Here is a 23,636-nt window from a genome sequence, read left to right on the forward strand (position 1 = left end):
GATACCCCATACAAACCCTTTCCACCCCCACCCTCCGCACCTGCACACACATTCCCACTAACAGGTGCCTCCTCGTCAGGCAACTCAGAACAAAGGAAACAACCACTCTGTCTCAGCAAATTCCATCGATGATTACAAAGCAAAAGAATAACTCAAATTCTCTCCCTTTTGTTTTGATGTTTGCTGACGACTCAATGTGTCCTCTGTGCTGTCATTTTGATACCCAACTATTCTCCACTCTGCTATCCTCTCATCTCGCTGGTATTTGATCTCACAAAATCACAAGAAATTTGGGGACGTTCAAAGCATCCGCTGAAAATGGATGCGGTTCTCATCAACCCAAGATGTCCCGTATCCTCCCCACCCTTCATCCAGGTCTTTTCCTTATGGTTGAGGGGTTCTTTCAGCAACTAATTCTCCCCTCTACCCCTGTAGTTGTCTCCCCTCCCTGAGAGAACTCTCCACCAATCGGAGCCTGGACTGCCTGGTGAGCCCGTGCGAGCCCCCGATGGCCATGCGGCACTGGGACGATCGCAGAGACTACCACCAAGGTTATGCTACCCTGGGCAGGGCCATGATGAGCAGTGGTCAGGTATGTACTGTAAATCCATTCTCCCTATTCACTCATTACACTCTTTATCAATCAGGGTCTCAAACAGGCCTGTCAGTGTGTGTAGGAATAGTACCCCCATACAACAAACACATCATAACAGTTTGACAGATACATGTAGGCATAATTAACTAATAAAAGTACAACTGTATTAAATGAATTATTCATAAAGAATGCCCTCAGACAGTGCAAAGACAAGCCTCAAGCCTGAAACAACAACCAGAAATGAGTGGGATGTTGACAGCCGAATCCTCTATTTCTATGACTGCAGGCAGGGATAGAACATTTCAGATTATGTGTGAGACGCTGATTGGTTAAACATCCAGTAAGCCAGAAGAGACAAGAACAGGAATGATGCTTGAAAGTAATTTTCAGAAGTTAAGACTGGGACATGCGCCTCCTTCTAATCCTGAGGACATTCTGTTTTTATCAAAACCAGCAGACTCCTTTCAGATGGAACATCCGGAGCCACTTTTGCTCATGGAGTTAAAATGGCATAATATTACAGATGACAACAATGGAATTGCGCTCTTTACCTAACAGGAAGCTTTTTTTATTATCATATTTCAGTAATTGAATTTGGGAGATGACAGTAAAATCTGTTTTGGGACAAAAGCAAGTATTTTCTGAATGAACTGCAACGTTTTATCAGGATTGATATCTGATGGATTATGATGGCTGCCATAGCAGGAGAACAGGCTTCAAATGATCTGCATTGTTGTACATGGAGGTAAATGCGCATAAAATCAAATATAGGAAAGGTTGTAACACATTGATGCCTTTTCCTTCAAGTATTTTCACTGGGTATACAAAGAAGTACAGACATTATCAGTTTACATGCTAAAATGATAGACCGGAAAGATGGTTTCAAGATGGTAATAATCATTCCAAAACCATGATAAAAAGTATTGCAAGATTCAAACGGATCAAATAACGGATAAGCAGCAACCAAGGAATAGGCTCTTATTGTAAAAATCATGGAATGGCATGAAGTTTCATCATTTGATTTACATGAAGTTTCAGAATGGATTTTGAATACTGAGCATCCATGTTACATCCTCTTTCTTTCTTGGGGGACACAATGATGACCATGTGCCAACTCTGGCACCAGTCTCCTCCTCTCACACTGCAATGAAAAGCAGGATGAACAAATAGAGACTCCACCTGCTACCAACATCATTAAAACTGTAAACATCACAGGAGCCTGGCATAGAAGACTGGGGTGTAATAAGCTATCATTGTTCCTCCTTCTCCACTCTAGCACTGTTTGAACTGAAACAAGCCTTTATCCCAGGACGGACTGGTGAAGTTGACTCAGCTGGTCTGACAATACCTTGTCCCTGTTCAACCTATCCCTGGCCCTGGGCTACGTAGATGTACTATGATATATTCCTGCTGATGAATCTGCTGTTATGTGAACATGTCATGTTGTCAACGCCAGAGACTGGAAATGTCCTACACCAATAAACGTCTTGTAGATCATTAGCACCGCTGAACTGAGCAAAACCAGACACCACCCCTACCACTACGACTATGATGTGGAGAGAGTGAACAGCTTGTAGTGGGAGGCTGCTGGTGCCTCAGTAGCAGTGATTGTATTAGCTCCTGGCATGAGGAGTTAAGTGAAATCTGACGCTGCTGGCTTATCATCACTGATTAAACATTCTGTGTGGTATTTCACATTAGATACAGTACAGTGAGTATACTGATTATCAGGGGACGCAAAGCTCAAACAGAATATTTAAATAATGAGATGTTTTCAACAAGGTCACTGCAGATTTACTTTTTGATCAATTGATTTCATTAAGTAAAATTGTGAACGTGCATGATAACTCCTGTACCCATTTTCCTCTAGAGATAGTCAAAATGTCCATTATCAGTGCATGAGTTTCTTTGGTAAATCTAACAGTCCTTTTGATTGGGCTCTCGTGAGCTGAGACGAACAGGATCCTTCACACTCTCTGACCATACACCACCACCTTACTCCAGCAGCATGCCCCGCCACCCGAGACTGGCACTGCTTTCGCCTCACAGGCGGCGGAGATCTAGTGGTCGCCTAAGTCCCCGCCCCCAACTTGTCAACCTGCACGTGTCCTTTCAGGTGTGTGGGCAGGGCTGTGGGCGCTCGCTGTACTGCGAGGCGGAGTCCCAGGCGGTGGAGGCTCTGGACCTGCCCACACCGACGTACTTCCGCTCCCGCAGCCACAGCTACCTGCGGGCCATCCAGGCTGGCTGCTCCCAGGATGAGGACACCGCCTCAGTGGACTCTGATTCACCTCCACCCACCACCACCGGCTGCACCCATATCTCCAGCACCAGTGAGTATACTGTACTGTTCAGGATGGGCGTGGGCTGGGCACTGGGGATTGGACAGACAAAGGTTTTATGCCTTTACTGTAGGCATAATAGTTTTGTTTGAAAAGGGTAGTAGTATCTCTAAGATAAGGACTATGATGTAAGATTCCCACATGCATTGATGTATTTTCAAATCCAGCAGGGAAAATGTATATGAAGGGTGTGAGGGACTGTACTTATTCCGCTGTAAGGGGTATGAACTCAGTGGCACGCGCGGGCGCGTACACACACACACACACACACACACACACACACACACACACACACACACACACACAAAAGACAGATTTGGTCTCTGGCTGGTGGCACTGAATGGCCTATCAGCCCAGTGTGAAAGTAGACATTGTAGAGGGAGGTGATGCGGCAAGACTGGACTGGTGCCAGCTAACTCATCCATAGCCATTACACAACAGTGAGCAGGGGGATATGCTGTCTGGCGATACATCATGGTGAGTTTGCACACCTGTTTCTCACACACACATGCACTGGAGCTGCTGCGGATGTTTTCCATGCATGAGAACAAAACTTCTCAAATGTCAAGCCAGTTCACAGATGTGGGTGGTCTCAGATAGTGGTCTGTCCACTACTGGAGTCTGTGAACATACAAACATATCAAAACGTTTTTTGATGCCTCAAAAACAAAAAGCCCAAAGCATGACAATCATAGGTAGAGTATTAATAAAACACATAATTGTTTCCCCCCATCAATCGCTGTTTTCATTTTTGCATCAGATTCACTTCTGTGGCTCAGCTGTTGTCAGTTACCACATCAAGGCCTATGAAAATGCCATGCATGCAGTCAGCGATTACAGGCGGTGGTTTAAAAGGTTAGAGGAGCCCCGGCAGAGTCTGATCAGCATAGGAATCACTGTGTCATATGATGGAGTCTGTTTGCAGCACAAAAGCAGCCCTTGCCCAGATGAAGTTGCCTTAGGGAAGACTGTGGTGGGTTTCGAGCAGGGGCAATGGAGTTGGTCTAGCCAGGGCTGCAAAGTGCTCTGTTCCTGAATCATGCTGAAACAAAGTGTTTGTAGGCCTACTGATCAAAATGTTTTACAAGGGCAGGGCACCCCTTAATTGAAATGTTAGACTATTGCTGCCATTCAATTTTTTTGTAGACCATTATAAATATTCAAAAGTGTCAATCTGAACATTAGACCTGTAGTTCATTCAAATACATGTATAATTTGACAGCAATTATCTTGCAATATCATAGTTTTCAGCCAATCGAAGTAACATGTTCCATTCCATCGAACATATCTTGCGCGTTTGTCTTTTGCGCGTTTGTCTTTTCTTGCAAGCACTGATTTCTTTTGATAACTGCTGAGGAACGTTTTACTTGCAAATCACTGCGGTCATGGCTAGAAGGGATCCAGGTTTTGTGAAATCAGATTAGACTTTTGGTTTTTGTAGCAGGTTAGGATACTTTACGCAGCAGATTAGGATAATTACCGTAGCAGGTTGGATACATGGTTAGGAAAATGCTTAGGGTTAACTAAAATGCAAAACAATTCCATTTGTGACGTTAATTTAACAAACGCTGGATCCCTTCTAGCCATGACCAATAACTGCTCTGAATAAATCCTAAACGTAAATATAGAGGCTGGAACGTACACGACCAAGCCGGGGAAATTGTAGACACAAAAAAACAGACACAGATATTATCCAATGGCCGTTAAGAAACCCGTTGTCGTGGACTAAAAAGGCGGGGAAACGTGACGCCCTTTGTTGACTGGAGATTTAAACCAATCCTGTTCGTCTATGGTGAGATTGATGACCATCGACATCCAATGGCGTTGTAGTGTGTGCCAGTATGCAAAAGGTGGACTCCAATCCCTTACTTCAAGGGCGTGTCCCTTTTGATTCCTTTCTTCAAGGAACGTTGTGTGAACAGTTAGAAATAGCACAGTAGCTTATGCATCTGTCTATTAAAACAACCTCGAATGAATGAACAGAAAATACGGATATATTGTCTCGCTTTTATCAAAGTAAGCGTAAATATTTTATAATGTACTCGTGTCTGAACTGAGATTTGGATCGATTGGTGTTGACCGTGGTTAGCGACGAACGCTAGCTTTACTACCCTGTCTAACGTGGATGAGAGGAATCGCCCTGATTCTGGGATCCACGTATTGTAGGTAACGTTAGCTAGCAGCGATGTTAGACTAGGTTAGGGAGCTAAATCTCCACGACTCGTACAAATGCTTCATTCCACTGCTATAATTATTTTTTTGTCGTGGTAATCAGTTCGCTATCGTTATTAGCAGGTGTAGCGAATAACATTATACAATCAATCCAGCACCCGATAATGTATTTGGTGTAGCTAATGTTCGCTAGATCAGGGTTTCCAAAACTCGGTCATGCCTCACGCTGGTGTAATTTTTTTTGTTTTGTTGCCGTAGCGCTAGACAGCTGATTCAAATAGCCAACTCATCATCAAGCTTTGATTAATTTAATCAGCCCTGAGCTACGTTAGATAGCTAATGTTAGCGATGCCTGACAGCAACCGCCTTGTTAATTAATGAGCTAACGTTACTGTAGCTAGCTACCAGCACCCCATCCTTGCAAGCAGAGTGGATAGTTAGTTGGCTAGTAGCGCTGTCAACCACAGATTGAATCAAAAAATTAGAAAGGCAGCTATCACAATATTTGGTGAGTTGAGAGAGACTGGCAAACTTAAATTACTAGCTTCGGGTCAGACATTTTTCCACCAGTCATTTTTCCAGCTTCGAACTCACCAAACTGTGACCATGATCATATGATCTAGCTAGTAATATCCAGCTAACGTTATCTCCCGTGGCTGCATATCCAGTCAAGTTAGCTAAAAAGCTTGTTTAACCTACCATCTTGTTTATTCTGCCGTTTGTTTAAGTTGCATCATAAGAGATATGTGTGGTTGCTAAGTAGTACGACCTCACCCGTGCCAAGGATCTACCTCCTTGCCAAATGTTTTAATGCATTAATTTGTTTGTTTTTATTGCTATGGTGAAAGCGAAGGTGGATAGTTAGCGATTTGTGAGCCAACCAAAACAAACTGCTATGGTTAGAAGTCGACCAATTATGATTTTTCAACGCCGATACCGATACTAATTATTGGAGGACCAAAAAAAGCGATATATATATATATATATTTGTAGTAATGACAATTACAACAACACTGATTTGAACACTTATTTTAACTTAATATATCAATAAACTCAATTTAGTCTCAAATAAATTATGAAGCATGTTCAATTTGGTTTAAATAATGCAAAAACAAATTATTGGAGAAGAAGGTAAAAGTGCAGTATGTGCCATGTAAGAAAGCTAACGTTTAAGTTCCTTGCTCAGAACATATGAAAGCTGGTGGTTCCTTTTAACATGAGTCTTCAATATTCCCAGGTAAGAAGTTTTAGGTTGTAGTTATTATAGCACTATTTCTCTATACCATTTGTATTTCATATACGTTTGACTATTGGATGTTCAAATAGGTACTTTAGTATTGCCAGCCTAATCTCGGGAGTAGATAGGCTTGAAGTCATAAACTGCACAATGCTTGAAGCACAGCGAAGAGCTGCTGGCAAATGCAGGAAAGTGCTGTTTGAATGAATGCTTTCGAGCCTGCTGCTGCCTACCACCGCTCAGACTGCTTTATCAAGTCATAGACTTAATTATATTATAATAACACAGAAATACGAGCCTTAGGTCATTAATATGGTCATATCCGGAAACAAAATGTTTATTTTTTCAGTGAAATACGGAACCGTTCCGTATTAACGGGTGGCATCCCTAAGTCTAAATATTGCTGTTACATTGCACAACCTTCAATGTTATGTCATAAATATGTACATTTCTGACAAATTAGTTACGGTCTTTGCTAGGAAGAAATGCTCTTCACACAGTTTGCAACGAGCCAGGCTGCCCAAACTGCTCCATATACCCTGACCCTGCTTGCACAGAACGCAAGAGAAGTGACACAATTTCCGTAGTTAAAAGAAATTCATGTTAGCAGGCAATATTAACTAAATATGCAGGTTTAAAAATATATACTTGTGTATTGATTTTAAGAAAGGCATTGATGTTTATGGTTAGGTACACATAGGTGCAACAACAGTGCTTTTTTCGGGAATGTGGTGGTTAAATCACCTGTTTGGCGAAGTAGGCTGTGATTTAATTATAAATTAACAGGCACTGCATCGATTATATGCAACGCTGGACAAGCTAGATAAACTAGTAATATCATCAACCATGTGTAGTTTGGTTGTTTTTTATAAGATAAGTTTAATGCTAGCTACCACCTTATCTTGGCTCCTTGCTGCACTCGCACAACAGGTAGGCAGCCTGCCACGCAGTCTCCTCGTGGAGTGCAATGTAATCGGACATAATCGGTGTCCAAAAATGCCGATTACCGATTGTTATGAAAACTTGAAATCGGCCCTAATTAATCGGTCGACCTCTAGTTATGGTGCATTTTCATAACTCTTCCTCAGATGTCACTTGGAAGTCCAGCAACTATTTCAAGAGGAATCCCATGTCTTTTTTTATTTTATTGCATTTTGTCTCTAAAGGCCATTTATTGTCTGGTTTCTGAGCATACAATCAATAATTGAACAGCTTCCGGACAATGTGCTAATTTAAGTGCTTTGCAGTCAAACAGCTGGACCTGTTATGAGAGGCTTGAATATGTGCTCTGTATACCAGGGACCATGGTAGCAACCCTGACTTTGTTTAGCTTGAAAGTTGTTGTAGGGCTGGGATCAGATGGCCATTCATTCAAAGGCTTCAGATAACACATGGTCAGCACATGAATACACAGACATTGAGTCACATGCTCTGGCAATACACACAGTCTGGCTGTGTACAGACTCATTGATGAGGTCATTGGTGAGTCAGTGGGTGAAGTCACTATAGTTACATGACAATTTTCAAACAGACATTCTAAAGGGATGAGTAGTAAAATGACTGTGCTACAGAGAAATTAATAGAGAACAGTACAATGATGCAACCCCTCAGTCTGTAAGTCCTTGGTATTTGGTTTGGCAGAATCTGAATCCTGTCGTATTCAAGTGACCAATCTGTAAGAATTGGGTCACAAGGAGGATCTCTTGCATCTATGGTGTCATAGTTCAATCTCAACAGCTCCGCCTGTGTAATCTTGACAATGTAATACCGCTCATGTAGCTGGTCGTGACACACACAGCCATACAAATGAGGGTCGCCTAATCCTACAGTATGTGTTGAACACAAGATTAAAAGGGGTTAGAGGAAGTGTGTTTGTGTGTGTTTGTGTGTGCTTGAGCAAAAGATACATTCTGTCTGGTGTTGTAGAAGGATTTGCCTTGCTGTAGTAGGCTGGTAACACACCGCTCCAGTCCCACCCGAGCCCCTTCCTCTTGACACCTGACAGGACTGATTCTGGGTATTTACATCAGCTAATTAGGCTTTCCACCAAGCTGGCACCAATCCCCACAGGGTGGTCTGGAAACTCCACAGGACATAATTAGCGTTTTAATACCTTCCTGGAGTAACGCCACTATGACTGACTGGACGGACCACTACAAGCAGCCCCCAACACTTGTGCTGTAAGAGAGTAGAACTAGTTTGTTCTAAACCTGTTTTTGTGGGGCGGGCAGATTTTTACAAAGTATTTTTCCAGTTAAGTGATTTGACTGGTTACTTAGTTTTTGGACAGCTGTTTCCAGTCTTTGTATGGATAGAGGCTGTAGCTTGTTGTTGCACTCATCATAAACTAGAATTACCATTGGTGTTTATATTCTAACCACTCTCTTTGTAAACCATTGCTGTGTTGTGTTTTTTGTCTTCCTTTTGGTGTGTTCTTGGGCTGCCCTGTCCAGTCTGCCTGCCTCCGTCTCTCAGTAGCACTACTCACCATTAGCCCTGTCCAGCCTGTCTACATTTTTGTTTCTCACCAGCCCTGTCTATCCCCTCTGGTCTTGGACCACCAGCCTAGTTCTCCAGCAGCCTGTCACCTTGCTACACAGTCACTATAATGCTGTTAATCTGGGGCTGATCCAACCCTTTGCCGTGTGCCGATTAGTAGCACTTAGACACTCTCAGGAGCACCTATTAAAAGTAGGGCTGTGACTGTCATTGAATTTTGGATGACTGATAAGGTCAGCCAAATGGGCACCGTTGTACCATTTTTAGAATAGAAAAATAATAATTCAAATAATCAATTTTAAGGTGCACATTTTCTCTTCTCCTAACTGCATGTGCTGCTGAAGCAGAAGTCTCCTTTGCTACAACAACTTTCTTGGTTCAGCAAGGAGCAACATAGTGTCATCACATTGTAGATAGGGCTGGGAATGGATGGGGACCTCACAATACAATATCACTATACTTAGGTGCTGATACAATATGTATTGCGATTTGATGTTTAGAACACACACAACATGGCCAAAAGTATATGGACTTGTGCTTGTCAATCATATCATCTCCTAAATCATGGGCATTACTATGAAGTTGCCCCCCCCTTTGCTGCTATAAAAGTCTCTACTCTTCTGGTAAGGCTTTCAACTAGATGTTGGAACATTGCTGTCGGGACTTGCTTTCTTTCAGCCACGATCATTTGTGAGGTCGGGCACTGATGTTGGGCGATTGATTGCGAGCCAGGCCTAGTGTTCCAATTCATCCCAAAGGTGTTCGATGGGGTTGAGGTCAGGACTCTGTGCAGGCCAGTCAAGTTCTTCCACACCGATCTTGACAAACCATTTCTGTATGGACCTCACTTTGTGCACAGGGGCATTGTTAAGCTGAAACAGGAAAGGGCCTTCCCTGAACTGTTTTCTCAAAGTTGGAAGCACAGAATCGTCTAGCATGTCATTGTATGCTGTAGCGTTAAGATTTCCCTTCACTGGAGCTAAGGGGCAAAACCCGAACCATGAAAAACAGCCCCAGACCATTATACCTCCGTCAAGAACTATACAGTTGGCACTATGCATTTAGGCAGGTAGCTTTCTCCTGGCATCCGCCAAATCCAGATTCGTCAGAGACCTAATGAAACTGACGGACAGGGCTGCTGTACTTTTAGCTCTTAGGAAACTTTGCAGTATTTTGTTTTCACGTGTTATTATTATTATTAGGCCAGGATTTTTTTTGTTTGTTATTACATACAGCCGGGAATAACTTTTGGATATCAGTGCGACGGTAACTCACCAGCATTACGACCAGTAATCAGATCCTTTGCTCGTACCCTCCAGGGCAATTGAACTGATTCCAGAGGCTGTTCCAAAACACTGCCTGTGGGAAAGAGGTACTTGGAGTGGACTTTGTCTGATTTAGGAGGCGCGCATACCACCCACCGCTTCCGAGTAGATTACTCGCTAATGTTCAGTCTCTGGATAATGAAGTTGACGAGCTCAGGGCGAAGATTTCCTTCCAGAGAGACATCAGGGGATTGTAAACATACTCTGTTTCACAGAAACATGGCTCTCTCGGGGATATACTGTCTGAGTCCGTTCAGCCAGTTGGGTTCTCCGTTCATTGCACAGACAGGAATAAATATCTCTCAGGGAAGAAGGAGGGCGGGTGTGTATGTTTCATGATTAACTATTTATGGTGTGATAACATACAGGAACTCAAATTATTTTGTCCACCCGACCTAGAATACCACAATCAAATGCCAACCGTATTACCCCCCCAAGAGAATTTCTCTTCGGTTGTAGTCACAGCCATGTATATTCCTCCTCAAACCAATACCATGACAGCCCTCAAAGAACTTCACTGGACTTTATGCAAACTGGAAACCACATATCCTGAGGCTGCATTTATTGTAGCAAGGGATTTTAACAAAGCAAATTTGAGGAAAACATTACCGAAGTTCTATCAACACATTGACTGTAGTACTCGCGCTGCTAAAACACTCGACCACAGCTACTCCAACTTCCGAGATGCCTACAAGGCCCTCTAATGCCCTCCCGTTGGTAACTCTGATCACGACTCCATTTTGCTCCTCCCTTCCTATAGTCCGAAGCTCAAACAGGAAGTACCGTGCTAAGGACTATTCAATGCTGGTCTGAACTATCGTAATCCACGCTTCAAAATTGTTTTGATCACGCGTACTGGGATATGTTCCGGGGAGCCTCTGAGAACAACCTAGACGAATGCACTGAAACGATGACTGAGTTTATCAGGAAATGTAAAGGAGATGTTGTACCCACTATGACAATTAAAACCTACCCTAACAAGAAACCGTGGATACATGGCAGCATTCACGCAAAACTGAAAGTGCGAACCACCACATTTAACCATGGCAAGGTGACTGGGAATATGGCCGAATACAAACAGTGTAGTTATTCCCTCCTTAAGGAAATCAAACAGGCAAAACGTCAGTATAGAGACAAAGTGGAGTTGCAATTCAACTGCTCAGACATGACGTATGTTGTAGGGTCTACAGACAATCACAGACTACAAAGGGGGAAACCAGCTACGCGAGGACACAGTCTTGCTTCCGGACAAGTTTAAACACCTTCACCCGCTTTGAGGATAACACAATGCCACCCGCTGCTAATGACTGGGCTCTCCTTCTCCGTGGCCGACATGAGTAAGACATTTTAAATGTGTTAATCCTTGCAAGGCTGCTGGCCCAGACGGCATCCATAGCCGCGTCCTCAGAGCATGTGCAGACCAGCTGGCTGGAGTGTTTACGGACATATTTAATCTCTCCCTATCCCAGCCTGTTGTCCCCAGATGCTTCAAGATGTCCACCATTGTTCCTTTACCCAAGAAAGCAAAGGTAACTTAACTAAATGACTATCGCCCCGTAGCTCTCACTTTTGTCATCGTGACGTGCTTTGAGAGACTAGTCAAGGATCATATCAACTCTACCTTACTTGACTCCCTAGACCCACTTAAATGTGCTTACCGCCCCAATAGATCCACAGACGATGCCATCGCAATGCACACTGCCCTGTCCCATCTGGACATGAGGAATACCTAATGTAAGAATGCCGTTTCTTGACCATAGCTCAGCATTCAACACCATAGTACCCTCCAAACTCATCATTAAGCTCGAGGCCCTGGGTCCCAACCCCGCCCCTTGCAACTGAGTCCAGGACTTCCTGAAGGGCCGCCCCCAGGTGGTGAAGATAGGAAACAACATCACCACTTCGCTGATCCTCAACATTGGGGCCCCACAAGGATGCGTGCTCAGCCCCCTCCTGTCCTCCCTGTTGACCTACACCTCCAACTCAATCATCAAGTTTGCAGGCGACACAACAGTAGTAGGCCTGATTTAACAACAATGGCAAGACCGCCTACAGGGAGGAGGTGAGGGCTCTGGGAGTGTGGTGCCAGGAAAATAACCTCTCACCCAACTTCAACAAAACTGATGAGCTCATCATGGACTTTCCCCTATCCACATCAACGGGACCGCAGTGGAAAGCTTCAAGTTCCTCGGCGTACACATCACTAACAAACTGAAATGGTCCACACACACACAACGTGTGGTGAAGGCACAACATCGCCTCTTCAACCTCAGGAGGCTGAAGAAATTTGGCGTGGCACCTAAAACCCCCAAACTTTTAGAGATGCACAATTGAGAGCATCCTGGTATGGCAACTGCACCACCTACATCCGCAGGGCTCTCCAGAGGGTGGTGCAGTCTGCCCAAAGCATCTCCCAGGAATCCCAGTTCCATAATAATTGTTTGTTTTGTTTGATGAAGTCCATCATTTATGTCCAAATGCCTCCTTTTGTTCGTGCGTTTAGTACACAAATCCAAACTCACGCGCACTGCCAAGTCCAGCTGAAAGTTCAGAAGAAAAGTCATATTACAGTTTGTAGAAACATGTCAAACGAAGTATAGAATCAATCTTTAGGATGTTTTTATCATAAATCTTCAATAATGTTTCAACCTGAGAATTCCTTTGTCAGTAGAAATGCCATGGAACGCAGCTAACGCTCCCGTGAACGCGCGAGACTGAGCTCATGGCACTCTGCCAGAGACCTGACTCAATCAGCTCTCATTCCCCCCCTCCTTCACAGTAGAAGCATCAAACAAGGTTCTAAAGACTTTTGACATCTAGTGGAAGCCTTAGGAAGTGCAATATGACGCCGTAGACACTATATTCGATAGGCAACGACTTAAACTACAAACCTCATATTTCTATCAAAATCTACTAATTATATGCATATTCTAGCTTTTAGGCCTGAGTAGCAGGCAGTTTACTCTAGGCACCTTTTTATCCAAGCTACTCAATACTGCCCCCCCCAGTCCCAAAGCAGTTAACCAACAATGCAGTTCCAGAAATAGAGTTAAGAAAATATTTGCTAACTAAACAAACACAATAGAAAGTAACACAATAAAATAACAATTACGAAGTTATATACAAGGGGTACTGGTACCGAGTCAATGTACAGGTTAGTCGAGGTAATTTGTACATGTAGGTAGGGGTAAAGTGAGTAGCAGCTTTGTAAAAACAAAGGGTGGGTGACAATGTAAAAAGTCCGGGTGCCGTTTTATTAATTGTTTAGCAGTCTTATGGCTTGGTGGTAGAAGCTGTTTTTAGAATCCTTTTGGACCTAGACTTGGCGCTCCGGTACCGCTTTCAGGGGGGAGGCAGAGAGAACAGTCAATGACTTGGGTGACAGGAGTCTTCGACAATTTATTTGGCCTTCCTCTGACACCGCCTGGTATGAAAGTCCCGGGTGGCATTAAGCTTGGCCCCAGTGATGTACTGGGCAGTACATACTACCCTCTCTAGCGCCTTACGGTCGGATGCTGAGCAGTTGCCTTACCAGGCGGTGATGCAACCGGTCAGGATGCTCTCGACGCTGTAGAACCATCTTTTGATGATCTGGGGACCCATGCCCAATCTTCAGTCTCCTGCAGGGGAAAAGGTTCTGTCTTGCCCTCTTCACGACTGTCTTGGTGTGTTTGGACCATGATAGTTTGTTGGTGATGTGGACACCAAGAAACTTGAAGCACTCAACCTGCTCCACTACAGCCGCGTCGATGTGAATGGGGGCCTGTTCGGCCCTACTTTTTCTGGTCCAGAGGATCTTAGTTTTACATTAACTAAGATATTTGATAAATTATTTCTAAGTGGAAAAAATCTGCATGAAAAACTAGTCGTCTCTCGTTGAATGACAATACTTTATTGAAGAATCCCTACTCTTTACCAATCACCGACCAAGGGGCGTAGACTTCGGCTTGCCCGGAGAAACATTTTTGTGTGGCCGAAAAAACCCTTACCATAGGCCAAAAAGAAAAAAAACAGCGCAATGTTGTCTAATATGCACAAACTCTTCCGAAATGTTTAGGCTGGGAAGCATGCAAATGCTTTTAGTGCAGACAGGAAGAGATGCAGGAAGCAGCTCTGGAGTCATCAGACCAAGGTCCCATTCAGTGGGGTGCAACGGTATACAGGTTCAGAGAAAGAACATGCATGTTTCTTTTTTTCTATTTGCAGTGTTTAGAATTTATTGTGCCCTCCAGGTTGGGAAACAGCCAAATCAGCACCATGTCTCATCTGCCCACTTGAGGCTAGTTTGCTTAATTAACACACATCTCAACTGGTAGGATGAGGGTTTCACAAAAATAAGACCAACAGTAATTAAACCATGTTAAATCCCACTGCAATCTCAGAGACTGATGTTTCAAGATGGTAGAGAACAGTGAACTTATATATTTTTTTAAGTCTATGGTTACGAAAAGAGTGTGTATTATATTGACAAGATAGTGACTGGTCTAACAATGGATTTACATGTCATCAGATGTAAAGCAGGTCAGGTGGGACCATTCTAGCCAATGTGAGAGCAGATACTCGTGTGTACAACAGGCCATCGAGAGGGATGGATAAAGGACTCCTCTTTGTATCTGTGCTATTATAGCGTCTGTGACAGCATGGGCAGTGCCATTGAGGCAATCTCCATTTTAAAAGTAGTACATTTTCTTCTTCATTGGCTGATTGCTCCCAACTCATAAGAATTCCCACCCAGTTGACTATTTTTAAATGGTGGAAGGCCTCATGGGCAACGTCCATGCCACAACAGGTTATATTCATGATGAGTCCTCAACGGACGCAACTCAGATAGTAATTTTTGGTTTTATTTGCCGAAAAGCCTTGTTTTTCTCTCAATCACGTTTGTTACTGTTACTATGATAATTGTTGAAAGTTGAGGGAGCATTCGTAACAACCTAACCATTACGAAACTTCTATTCAAATAAATAATCCTCACGTAGCAAATGAGCAATTATACTGAACAGAAATATAAACGCAACATTCAACAATTTCACTGAGTTACTGTTCATATAAGGAAATCAGTCAATTCATTAGTCCCCAATCTATCGATTTCTCATGACTGGGCAGGTGCCCAGCCAATCAGAATGTTTTCTCCCACAAATGAGCCTTATTGAAGACGCAAATACTCCTCAATTTCATCAGCTGTCCGGGTGGCTGGTCTCAGACGAAGAAGCCGGATGTGGAGCTTCTGGGCTGATGTGGTTACATGTGGTCTGCAGTTGAGGCCAGTTGCAGGTATTGCTAAATTCTCTAAAATGATGTTGGTTGGAGGTGGCTTGTGGTAGAGAAATTAACATTCAATTCTCCAGCAGCAGCTCTGGTGGACACACCTGCAGTCAGCATGCCAATTGCACACTCCCTCAACTTGACATCTCTGGCATTGTGTTTTGTGACAACTGCACATTTTAGGGTGGCCTTTTATTCCAAATCAAATCCAAGTTTATTTGTCACGTGCGCTGAATACAACAGTGAAATGCTTACTTACAGGCTCTAACCAATAGTGCAAAAAAGGTGTTAGGTGAACAATAGGTAAGTAAAGAAATAAAACAACAGTAAACAGACAAGGCTATATACAGTAGCGAGGCTACATAAAGACACCTGTTTGTCAGGCTGATTGAGGTAGTATGTACATGTAGATATGGTTAAAGTGACTATGCATATATGATGAACAGAGAGTAGCAGTAGCGTAAAAGAGGGGTTGGTGCACCTGTGTAATGATCATGCTGTTTAATCAGATCCTTGATATGCCACACCTGTCAGGTGGATGGATTATCTCGGCAAAGGGATATGAACAAATATGCCTAGAAAATTGAAACACTTTACGTGTTGCATTTTAGATTTTTGTTCAGTTTACAATTTTTGTTGACCAAATTCAAACCCTCATTGATCTCATACAAAAAATGGGCTTATTTTTGTGGACAGATTTTGGGCAATGTAAAACCTCCTGTTTCGCCTCTCTCTGTTACAAACCACAAAGACAGAGAGGATGAAATTACACTGGGTCACATTATTCAGTGTCATTTATCTGGCCATAATATAACTGGTTGCTGGTAATCAGATACTTCTCACACACATGATTATAGAGCTAGAGTGTGTCTTGGAGAATTCACTGCATTGCTTTTAACGAGTGATCCAATGTAGGTTAACGTGATGATCATCAACATGTTGACAGTGCTGTTACTGCTATAATGGATGTTAACTGCTTTCAGAGCAGGAGACACCCCATGAGCCCCACAGGGAGAGAACCCTTTGCCTAGCTAGTCTATTCTCCTAACACCTTTTTCATCAGTCAAATCAGATTTTATTTGTCACATGAGCCGAATACAACAGGTGTAGTAGACCTTAGTGTAATGCGTACTTACAAGCCCTTAACCAACAATACTTTAAGAAGAAAAACGTGATCAGTAAAAAAAGAAAACAGAAGTAACAAATAATTAAACAGCAGCAGTAAAATAACAATAGCGAGGCTATATACAGGAGGTACAGAGTTACTGGTGCTTTCTGCTTTAGTTTTTGTCTGTAAGTAGGAATCAGGAGGATATAATTATGGTCAGATTTACCAATTGGAGGGCGAGTGAGAGCTTTGTACGTGTCTCTGTGTGGAGTAAAGGTTGTCTAGAGTTTTTTTTTTTTCACCTCTGGTTGCACGTGTAACATGCTGGTAGATTTGAGGTAAAATGGATTTGAGTTTCTTATGGCCTTATACAGCTGATTGACTGCGGTCTTAGTGCCAGCATCTGTTTTGTGGTGGTATGGAGACAGCTACGAAATACAGATGAAAACTCTCTTGGTAAATAGTGTGATTTACAGCTTATCATGAGATACTCTACCTCAGGCAAGCAAAACGGCAAGACTTCCTTAGATCTTGTGCACCAGCTGTTGTTTATCAATATACATAGACCGTCACCCCTTGTCTTACCAGAGGCTGCTGTTCTATCCACCCGAAAAAGCTTAGAACCCGCCAGCTGTATGTTGTTCATGTCGTCGTTCAGCCACGATTCGGTGAAACATAAGATATTACAGTTTTTAATGTCCCACTGGTAGGATATAGGTGACCGTAATTTGTGTTTTTTTAATTATTTTTTTTATTAGCGATTGATTGGCACGGCACGTTGGCTAATAGGACTGATGGTAAAGGTAGATTACCCACTCGGCGACGGATACAAGGCATCCGGATCTTCGTCAACGATACCACCGTCTCTTTCTCCTAAGAATGGTGGGGATGAGGGCCTTGTCGGCCGTCTGACGTAATTCCTACCCGCCTGACTCGTTGAAGATAAAGTATTCCTCCAGTATGGGGTGAGTAATCGCTGTCCTGATATCTAGAAGCTATTTTCAGTCATAAAACATGCTGGCAGAAACATTATATACAAAATAACTTACAAATAATGCAAAAAAACATGCACAATATCACAGTTGGTTATGGGGATCGTAAAACGGCAGCCATCTCCTTCGGCACCATTCTTCAGTGCATCATGGACTGCTCCCTGTCAGTTATAATCAACAATAGACTGTAAAACTACTTTGTTTCTGATCAAAGTCCAGTTCTGTAATCCACTCATGCCTCATGTGCATTAACATATCCTAGGCCAGACTGGTTTTGCATTGAATGCAAAGTAGAGGTGTGATTCACAGACTCATTCACTAGCAATACTCATGTTATCAGATATCCAAGTGCTCAGTGTTTTCTGATGTTTGTCCCTTCTGATGCCAGCCCTGGATAGCTGATGCTGTCTATGAGACCAGTGGGTGGGTAGTAGGGTTGGCACTGCCCCACAGGAGAAGAGGTTCCAGACAGCTTAGTTAATCTACCCCATAATCACCTCTGGGCAGTCAGCCCATGGTGAAGGGCAGAGCAAGCATAGTTCAGTAATACAAATCACAGCAGGACTGGACAGAGCCTTTCTGCCAATAGTATGAATAATAGGTAGTTCTACAGCGTTAGTGCTTAAAAACAGCACTTCCTCTGTCATTGGTGTTACTGATGGATTATGGCCAGATGATGGCCTTTTCTCTGTCAGTTGTTTGGTGAGGGAGTAGGCTGTCTGGACTGTGTACACATGTTTGTGTGGTACACTAGCGAATGTGTACCAGCCACGTAGACATGGGGATCAAGAGGCTTGTAGTACTAAGAAGAACGTGACAACACCGAACTCGCCACATTAATTAACTCGTCGGACTCTTGTGTGTCTATGCTGGGCATTTGAGGAATGGGTCCCGTTCTCGGCGAATAAAGGTGTCCTTTTATCCTCGGCTGGCGCCAGGCCCAGGGCTGAGGCGGTTGCTGCTGTTAGAGCAACGTGTGAGACAGCTCTTCTCTCTGTGGCCACTGGATTCCACAGGCATGTTTGTGTGCGTTGGTGACATTTGAGTGTTAAATGAAATGGAGCAGCCTGTCATTTGTTGATGACAGATCTCATGTCTACACTTCCCTGTTGCTATAAACAAAGGATCTTGAAGGATGTTTGGTCACACTAACATTGACCTATATAGGCCAGGCATTGCCCTTTTCATACCGGTGTATCAACTGTGAAATGGACCTAGACAAACCCATGTAATAACCCTGTCCTTGTAGTAAAGTATGTAGGTTATTCCCTACAGTTTCCGGTAATAGTGCTACAAACTTTTTTTTCATTCAGCCTGTGTGTTTAGTCATGTGTGGGAGTATACTTGGCGCCAATGTGACTTTGTGAATGTTGTAACTGGACCAGACCAGTGTAATTCTCCTTTCCTCTCCCATTTTCCCAGGCAGCCCTGTCAGTCCTCTCTCTTTCCAGGATCTGTTGATCCCACCAAGCCACACGGCCAACTGTTTAAATTAGATGGGGTGGGGGGTGAATCGATACGGTTACATATCGGGATATTATTTTTGACGATCGTTTTAACAATGTCGGCATATTATTTCCGCGCTAGTTTTTTGAACCTGACCAAAACGGCAGTATTTTTCTTTCACAGCTTGTTCTCCGTCTTCTTTTAAATAGGGAGCCAATTTGTTTTCCGCACTTTAATTTCCATGACCAATCAACTCGTTCTCATGGCTCTCTTGTCCCTCTTCAGTGGACACATGGTGAGCAATATGTTTGGACCATTGAATCGCAATACGTATTGTGTCGGCACATAACTATCGGGTCCCTGGCAGTTCCCAGCCCTAGTTTAAATGGCAACTTATTTCTTACAAAAAGGGCCAGCCTCTCCTTTAGTTTGCATTTTTATATCTAGCAGCAGCATATGCCCTGCCTGACCCAGTTTCTGGGTTCTCTTTTGAGTTGTATTATGGTAATTACCTCTCTGTTTCACTCAGTAACCCTCCAATCAGTCACTGATGACAAGAACAGGGGCCAGGTCCACCCTCAAGCACTAGGCTAGAGTGAAATCCCCTGCTCTTGTGTCAGACCTATTATTTCTCTTGCTGGTAATTCCCTCTTTGACTCCTCTTGGAAATGTTTGCAGTAAGATCAGCCCGGGGAGTGTCATGATTGTTTGTCAGTGTGTTATTGGTATCTCCAGGGGAAATGAGGAGGCTTATTCAGGGGTTTTCTGGATCAAAAAGGGGCTTAGGTGGTGGGTTTGGCAGGGAGCGTGGCAATGGGCACGGTCGGCACAGTTGAATTTGAGAGTTTTAGAGCCCCCCCCCCCACAACTTTCCTGCAATTTTCTGAATTTCTCCATTGAGCCAAGATACATTTTTTGCAGTTTTAAAGTTAAATCTGTGCAATTCTACACATTTTGCCATGAGCTGATAGAAAATGTTGCAGTTCTAGAGCAAATTTCCAGAAATTTATGGGGCTGAGAGAATTGTGCAGTTTTAAAGATAATTTCCTGAAGTTCTATGCATTTTGCCATGGCTAATGCTATGTTATTTTGCTGAAACTGAATATCAAAATCAATACTGATAAATTCATTGTCTTGGGAATTTTATATTCCCCTGACTGTCTAGCTTTTGTTTTGGTGATTGAGAACTAACAAAGACTTTATTGTAATTTTTGAATAATATATTTTATACATGCTTTATCTGGTTTTAGTCATTTAAGTTTACACTGAAAGCATTTTTCATTTTTGTTGTAGTTTGGACTGGGTTTTTTTTGTACAGTTTTGAAACCAAGGGTTTCTATGGCAGAAAAATTCATGCTATTCATTCAACAACACAATCAATCTATCTGTGCAGTTTATCAGGAGTCAATGGTCAATGGTTCCCTGAACTATCCTACTGCTACTTCCATAATGAAGAATAGCGCATTTCCATTGGACACAGAATGTGTCTGACTTTCCCCACTTTATAGTCCCTTGAGAAAGACGATTGGGAGGGTAGGCAGTAGGCACTACTAGGCAGGTAAGGGCCTCCCATAGGGACAGATTGACTGACGTCAATGGAACTGAAACAGCGGGTTTACAGGAAACATGGAGGTGTGTGTGTGTTAGGCATGGGAAAATATGTTTTTGAAAATTGGGTATGTTTTTATTGTATTTTTGAAGTTGCTTTAGAGCAGGCTGTCTTTGATCTGCCCTGTTCTTTTACAACTCAGTTTAGCTGTTGTGGTGGTTCAGTTGGCACTACTTTAATTAACGTCCTGCTTTGTCCTGGTTCAGGTTTCAACTAATGGCACTTCCTTCCTCTTTCCCAGCACTCCCTAGGTGTGTAAGCCGCTCCTGTAAGAAGGGCCCACCACCGGTCCCACCGCGCAGCACCTCCAAGCCCCACATCTCTGTGACGGTGCAGAGCAGCACAGAGTCAGCCCAGGACACATACCTGGACCAACAGGACCACCGCAGTGAGGCCAACAGCCAATCAGGCCGCAGCAACTCCTCTGATAGCCTCTGCAGCCTGCGTACAGGCAGCCTGGCCAAGGGCTCTCAACCCCGGGCCCCAGCCCCCATCCCTGCCCCAAGAGACTCCTTCCCACTTCCCTTCTTCAGCACCACCACAAGTACCGGCACCCAGGTTGAGCCCCAGAATGACACTCTAAACCCAGGCCCCAGCCTCACTCCAGACCAGTCCCTAACCCTTCCAGAGCCTGTTCCCACAAAGAGGAAGCTCTCGTCTATCGGCATCCAGGTGAGCACAGGAATCAATTTTCGAAATTGACTGTTAGTTCAGCTTTAATGTCTGTGATGCACTGTAATCTGTTGGGAGGATGCTTAGATTGACTGACATTCGTTGTAATGGTTAACTCATAGGTGGACTGCGTTCAGCCAATCCAGAGAGAGGTTCAACTGCCCCCCTCGACCAAGTTCCAGTCTATTGGAGTGCAGGTGGAGAACGGCAGGCCGTAAGTCAAATCCTTATTAACACAAGATAATCTCAATCAGCTGATCACTCAATCAGCTGTTCAGTCACTTGCGTAATAGTAATTTCTCATTTTATAGGGATGTAATGATTCACCTATACGCATCGGTCCCGATTCAAATGTTTAAGATGCAAGTGCAGCGGTCCACAGACACCAAACCAATGCAAATTTAGCATGCTAGGCATGCGTCGGTCAGAAAACCCGATTTCAAACATTACGAATCGCTGGTTCCCTAAAATGTTTTGCTCATATTACGTTCTTTCTACCTTCTGAAAATACCTCACATTTCTGGTGACAACTGATGCGTCCTCTGTTAGTGTCGAACTGCATGTAACTGCATTGACAGTCATTGATCTACAAGTCATTTTGCATGCTGAACAACCCCAGGCAAAATCAGTAGTCTAGTCAAACTGCACTGTGCCCAGTTTCACCCGCTGACCGACGCGAAGTAGGCTGCCTTTTCCTGATATTGCACATCTACGTGGCATCTTCATCGTTCAATTTATTTGAATTCTGGTGCCACTCTGCAGACACAAGCTTGTTAGTGAGCTAGTTAACTATCATCTGGCAATACCTGCTGAGCGGCGCTTACGATAGATTTTATTTTGATCAGGTTACATTTTATTTTTTAACTCCAACGACCATAATCCATTGCGCATCTACTTGTCCGGTCATTCTTTTGTGCCTGATGCGGAAGAGACAAGAATGAACATGAGGGGATATAGAGAGCAGCTGTTGTGATTGAAAGTTGGTATTCAGCAGTCCATAAAAGTATGCCTTATTTACTTTGAAGAACTACAAAATAGTTATTTTGTCAGACCGAATAGGCAGCAGATCTGTAGAGATGAGATGATGACTTGGAATGAAATGATAGTCATCAAATAAACAAATGTAATATACACAACAATTGAAATATTTTATAAAAGTGATGTGAATAAATTATGGTTAATAAGTGATAAGCAGTAATGGACAGTCAGTACCATCATGGGACTTGTATTAATTGTTTTATTCTGTTACAGCATTCAACCCAAATGATTGCCACTTTTATTTTAAATAATTGAACCAAAACCAAACCAACCTCAATGTTTAAAAATAATAAGTGTAACTTTTTATTTAACGAGGCAAGTCAGTAAAGAACAAATTCTTATTTATAATGACGGCCTACACCGGCCAAACCCGGACGACACTGGGCCAATTGTGCACTGCCCTATGGGACTCCCAATCACGTCCGGTTGTGATACAGCCTGAATTCAAACCAGTGTGTCTGTAGTGACGCCTCTAGCACTGAGATGCAGTGCCTTAGACCGCTGCGCCACTCGGGGGCCCAAAGACACTAATCGCTCAGCACTATTACTAACCCAAACACATAATCTGCAGAAATTACAAGTTAATTAGGTGGTGCTGGTGATATCAGAACCAATGTGGGGAGAGAGAAAACATGGGCAACATTGCGCTCCCCCCCAAATCTGATAGTAGTGGGGTGGTAGATGCTTAGTCTCCATTATGGCTCAGATCAGGTGCCTACATGGTACATACATCATTTTATACACACACACACTAGGGCCGGGATGTTACCAGTATCGCGATACTCGTTACTGTTGTGGCAAGAAAACAAAACACGAAGAGGATTTAACATCATTGTTTCCAAGCTATAGCACACAATATTTTACATACAGCAGGTTCTTAAAGGACTGACTAGGGCCGCTTCGTGTTTTCATTTTTGCCATGGAAAGAATATTGCGATACTGGTATCGTCACAGCCCTAACACTCAGACAGATCCAGCTCATGAGCTCCATCAGCAGCACCTTTTGAGTTTTGGATGGAAAATGAATGCGTTTATATAACCGATCGTATTGCATCCAACCGAAACGCATCGATTCGTACTCTAATCAAACCGAATCGTTTCAAACTAAAACGCATCGTTCCTGTATCATATCGGAGCCCACGTATCTAGATGCATATCGAATCGTCTTGAAAGGGAAAGATGCACATCCCTATCATTTTCACATTGGAGACCTTGATGTTTCCTTCACAATCTCTAAATTGAACTGCTTCACATGTGTTTGTGCATCTCCCGCTGTGTTCAACTGTTACTCATCCATCCATCCACACCCTCTCATCCCTATTTCCTCCCTTAGTCC

At 43.3% G+C, this 23,636-nt stretch overlaps 1 protein-coding gene across 2 annotated transcripts in view; it reads left to right on the plus strand.

Annotated features, from left to right (window-relative positions):
• The window catches only part of LOC110532412 (DLG associated protein 4a), a 125,026-nt gene that overhangs the window by 95,700 nt on the left and 5,690 nt on the right, over positions 1 to 23,636 (plus strand). For both annotated transcript variants that reach the window (XM_090184795.1, XM_021616299.3), the window contains 4 exons: positions 436 to 592; positions 2,712 to 2,928; positions 20,832 to 21,262; positions 21,385 to 21,476. In XM_090184795.1, the coding sequence (XP_090040921.1) occupies positions 436 to 592; positions 2,712 to 2,928; positions 20,832 to 21,262; positions 21,385 to 21,476 (897 nt within the window). The remainder of the gene's footprint in view (positions 1 to 435; positions 593 to 2,711; positions 2,929 to 20,831; positions 21,263 to 21,384; positions 21,477 to 23,636) is intronic.

The sequence above is a fragment of the Oncorhynchus mykiss genome, chromosome 9 (genome assembly GCF_057628025.1).
Source record: "Oncorhynchus mykiss isolate SJ-2025 chromosome 9, ASM5762802v1, whole genome shotgun sequence".
Taxonomy (NCBI): Eukaryota; Metazoa; Chordata; class Actinopteri; order Salmoniformes; family Salmonidae; genus Oncorhynchus; species Oncorhynchus mykiss.